This window comes from Pyrus communis, chromosome 8 (genome assembly GCF_041283825.1).
Source record: "Pyrus communis isolate YQ-2024b chromosome 8, ASM4128382v1, whole genome shotgun sequence".
Classification (NCBI taxonomy): Eukaryota; Viridiplantae; Streptophyta; class Magnoliopsida; order Rosales; family Rosaceae; genus Pyrus; species Pyrus communis.
The window spans coordinates 16,635,112-16,639,250 of NC_142572.1; the positions used below are offsets into that span (position 1 = coordinate 16,635,112).

At 35.8% G+C, this 4,139-nt stretch overlaps 1 protein-coding gene across 1 annotated transcript; it reads left to right on the top strand.

The window, feature by feature from the left end:
* Positions 1-436: 436 nt before the first annotated feature.
* Positions 437-2,746, top strand: LOC137716882 (patatin-like protein 2). The gene is made up of 7 exons (XM_068456239.2): positions 437-643; positions 765-946; positions 1,050-1,239; positions 1,407-1,568; positions 1,688-1,990; positions 2,106-2,278; positions 2,365-2,746. Exons 1-7 carry the CDS (start codon positions 512-514, stop codon positions 2,441-2,443), a joined length of 1,221 nt encoding a protein of 406 aa, XP_068312340.2. The 5' UTR covers positions 437-511; the 3' UTR covers positions 2,444-2,746.
* Positions 2,747-4,139: the final 1,393 nt, after the last annotated feature.

Here is a 4,139-nt window from a genome sequence, read left to right on the forward strand (position 1 = left end):
GAAATATATTAATACAGTAAAAATATTACGAACCATCTATTTATTTGCTATAATTGATTGGCCATCCATTGTAATTTTATTGATTTTCTTATAGAGATTATGTTTATAAAATATTTTGTAATAAAAATAATTTGGATCATAAGCAAAAAGTCTCGTGAATTAGCTACGAAGTTTTGTGTGGAAATTCCTCTACAATTCTTGTGGAGTCAGTTATCTCTCTAATCGTATACGGGAGCATGCCGGATTGTTGTGTTACGTTTGGATACTATTAAGACTATAATTAATCATCTGTCCGACTTCCACAGTTAAAATAGTCAATTAAATACTGCTATAATTTATCTAAGGGGAGGTTGCATGCATGTTTCCCGGAAGATGGGTTACCATGCAGAAACACGCATGCACGAAAGCTGGTGTTATAAATACCAAGACTACTTCTCTCAAATCATAACTCAGAAATCTCTCTCTCTCTCTCTCTCTCTCTCTCTCTCTCTCTCTCTCTCTAACTGATCTGATGGAAAGAAGCGGTAGAGTAGAACCCCCCACAGTCTTTGGAAAGATAGTCACAGTTCTCAGTATCGATGGGGGCGGAATAAGAGGCCTCATTCCGGCAACCATTCTTACTTTCCTCGAATCTGAACTTCAGGTATATAAGACTTTCTGTCAATATATATATATAAGTACTTTACCATCTCTGTTTTAATAGTACTTTCAGTGATTTTCCCAATTAAGTACTAATAAGATTAATGTCATTGGTGGTACTGCAGAAGCTGGATGGTGAAGATGCAAGGATCGCTGACTATTTTGATGTGATTGCAGGAACAAGCACAGGTGGTCTTGTGACTGCTATGCTCGCAGCCCCAAACGAGAATAACCGCCCACTGTTCGCTGCCAAAGATATTATAGACTTCTACTTAAATCAATGTCCTAAAATCTTCCCCCAAAACACGTAATGCATGCTTAATTAATGACACGTTAATTATGTCCACTTAATTAATTTTTTATATTTTGGATATTCATAATAATTTTTGCGCTAATGGTTTAAACGACAGTTGGCCAATTTTTCCTAATACGACAAAGATTATCAAAGCTCTAGCAGGACCAAAATACAATGGCAAGTATTTGCATCGCTTGATTAGGGAAAGGCTGGGCAACAAAAAACTGCACGACACATTGACTAATGTTGTAATTCCCACATTTGACATCAAGAATCTCCATACAACTATCTTCTCCAAGTTTAAGGTAATTCACTGTCTTTCTAATATATTAACTAATTCGAATAATTTTAGTATATTCCAGAATATCCTATACTTCAAATTATTCTAAAATTTGTTCACGTCTAAAAATTATTTAAGCAAATTACTCATATATGTTGTAATATAATATGATGTGCTTATTTTTGTTGGCAGGTGAAAAAGAAGCCATCATACGATGCCTTACTCTCTGACATATGCATTGGAACCTCAGCGGCACCAACTTATCTTCCAGCTCATTATTTTGAAACCAAGAACGCTGCAGGCAGAACTAGGGAATTCAACCTTATAGATGGTGGCGTGGCTGCAAATAATCCGGTATATGTGATAGGAGGAGTTATATTACCAGATTGTCAATTTATACCATTGATTTTAAAAGTAAACTTCGGGATTATAAAAAATTAACTTAAACACTTAAAACACTTTTGTCCTTGCAGACTTTACTTGCTGTTTGTGAAGTTACAAACGAAATAAGGAAGGTGAATCCAGACATCTTTCCTGCGAAACCTATGGACTATGGGAGATTTCTAGTGATATCATTAGGAACTGGTTCATCAAAAGCTGAAATGAAATACCATGCACCCTCTACAGCTAAATGGGGCCTGTTGAATTGGTTAACCAGCGGTGGCTCCACCCCTATCATTAATGTTTTCAGTCAAGCAAGCAACGATATGGTTGATCTTCACCTTTCTGCAATTTTCCAAGCCCTTCATTCTGAAGAAAATTATCTTAGAATTCAGGTACTGAACTCATCATCCGAAATGCATTTTATCCATAGATTCATCAGTATAACTCTTTTTAGAATAATGTTGTTTAGACACAAAAAACTGACATCATTTCTGATACCAAATGTAGGATGATACCCTTCGTGGGACAATAGCTTCTGTGGATATAGCCACAAAGAAGAATTTGACCAATCTTGTAAAAGTTGGAGAAGGGCTATTGAAAAAACCAGTTTCTCGGGTTAATTTAGACAGTGGCAGGTTTGAGGCTACTAAGCATGAGACAAATGCAGAGGCTCTTACAAGGTAAAATATTTATCATTAAACCAACTGATTTATATGTGTAATTGGTGAGTAGTAAAAAATTGTAACTTAATTACTATAATTTTCAGGTTTGCTAAACTACTGTCGGAAGAGAAGAAGAGGCGCCAAGCAGGGTCAACCAACGAGCATGCTGAAAATACTTACTGATTAATTGTTACCCTAAGACGATGACAAGTCATTATTCTTTAAATTATACTGTTTTGAAATGTAAATTGTAATAAACTATGGATAGTTCAAGGGTATGGGGGCAAATGGCTACCATATACTCCATAAATTATACTGTTTGGAAACGTAAATTGTAATAAATTATGGATAATTCAAGGGTATGGGGGCAAATGGCAACCATATACTCCATCTATTAATATTTGTTTGTGTTCTAATCAATCCCCGTTGGGATATCACTGTAATAGATCTTTGTGTCTGTAATCGATATATTCATTCTTTTGTTAATTTGTTGGTTGTTGGATACTCAATAAAATTAGGCTTTCATTTTAAAAACACGGTATTACAGTGCTACACAGTTCTTCATCATGGTGTACGCAAGAGTATTAGAGTATACAATTACAAGAAGCAGCCATCCTATTCAGGCAGCATTATGTATATATTTGGAGGATATTAAATCGAATATGCAGAGTGAAATGATGAGATTTTGGATTAATTTCTCAACTCTCACATACTGATAACATGTATCACAGTACGTATCAATGGAAGAAAATGCAGAAAACTAAAGAGAATGTATGAGAGAGAATTGAGAGAATCAAGCTTCTGAGATTTCTTAGATGATTCCATCAGTCACAATACAAGCCGTATATATAGCTACTAGTAGTAGTAGCAGCAGCAGCTCAGCATGCAAGCTAGCACCATAACCACCTAACTTCCTAACTAATGATGTGGCGCTGATGTATTACATTTCTTAATTGCCAAAGATGATGATGTGGCAGCATTATCACAGTCTTCATCCCCCCTCAATCTTAGCTAGGATTTTGCATCTTAAGATTGTAACAATGCTTGATAAAAGAAGGACTATGTGAACCTTTAGTTAATACATTCGCAATTTACTCTTCAGTTGGTATGTATTGGATTTGTAAATCTCCTTGCTGCACTCTCTCTCTTACAAAATGATAGTATGTATCAAGGTGTTTAATCCTTGAATGGAACACTGGATTTTCACTTAACGCAATAGCAGACATATTGTCACAGTGAATAACAGGTGGACTATGAACAAACACCTTTAAATCCTTCAATATATTCCTTGTCCAGGCTATATCAGCTGCAGTGTGTGCAAAAGCTTTGTATTCGGCTTCAGTTGAACTTTGAGAAACTGAGCTTTATTTCTTTGATTGCCACAAAATTAGATTATTGCCCAAGTGAACCACATATCATGTGATTGATCTTCAAGTATTCAAATCCGCAGCCCAATCCGAATCTGAGAATGCATTGACTAAAGTAACCGTATCTACATTAAAACTGATTCCAGTGTTGATTGTCCCTTGGAGGTACCTTAGGATCCTTTTTAACAACTCCAAAATGTATATTAGTTGGTGTACACATGAACTGACATACAATATTTACTGCAAATGCAATATCGGGCCTAGTAAAGGTTAGATATTGTAATGAACCAACTAAACTTCTATACATTGATGGATCTGTGAGTAACTCTCCTTCTATTTGCAGCATTTGATGATGTGGCTTACACGGGGTATTTGCAGGTTTACAAGAGTCCATTCCTGCCTTGTGGATTAAATCCTTGACATACTTGGACTGGGTTACAAATATGTCTCCATTACTTTGATATTGGACCTGCAATCCCAGAAAATAAGTAAGCTTTCCCATATCCTTCAAC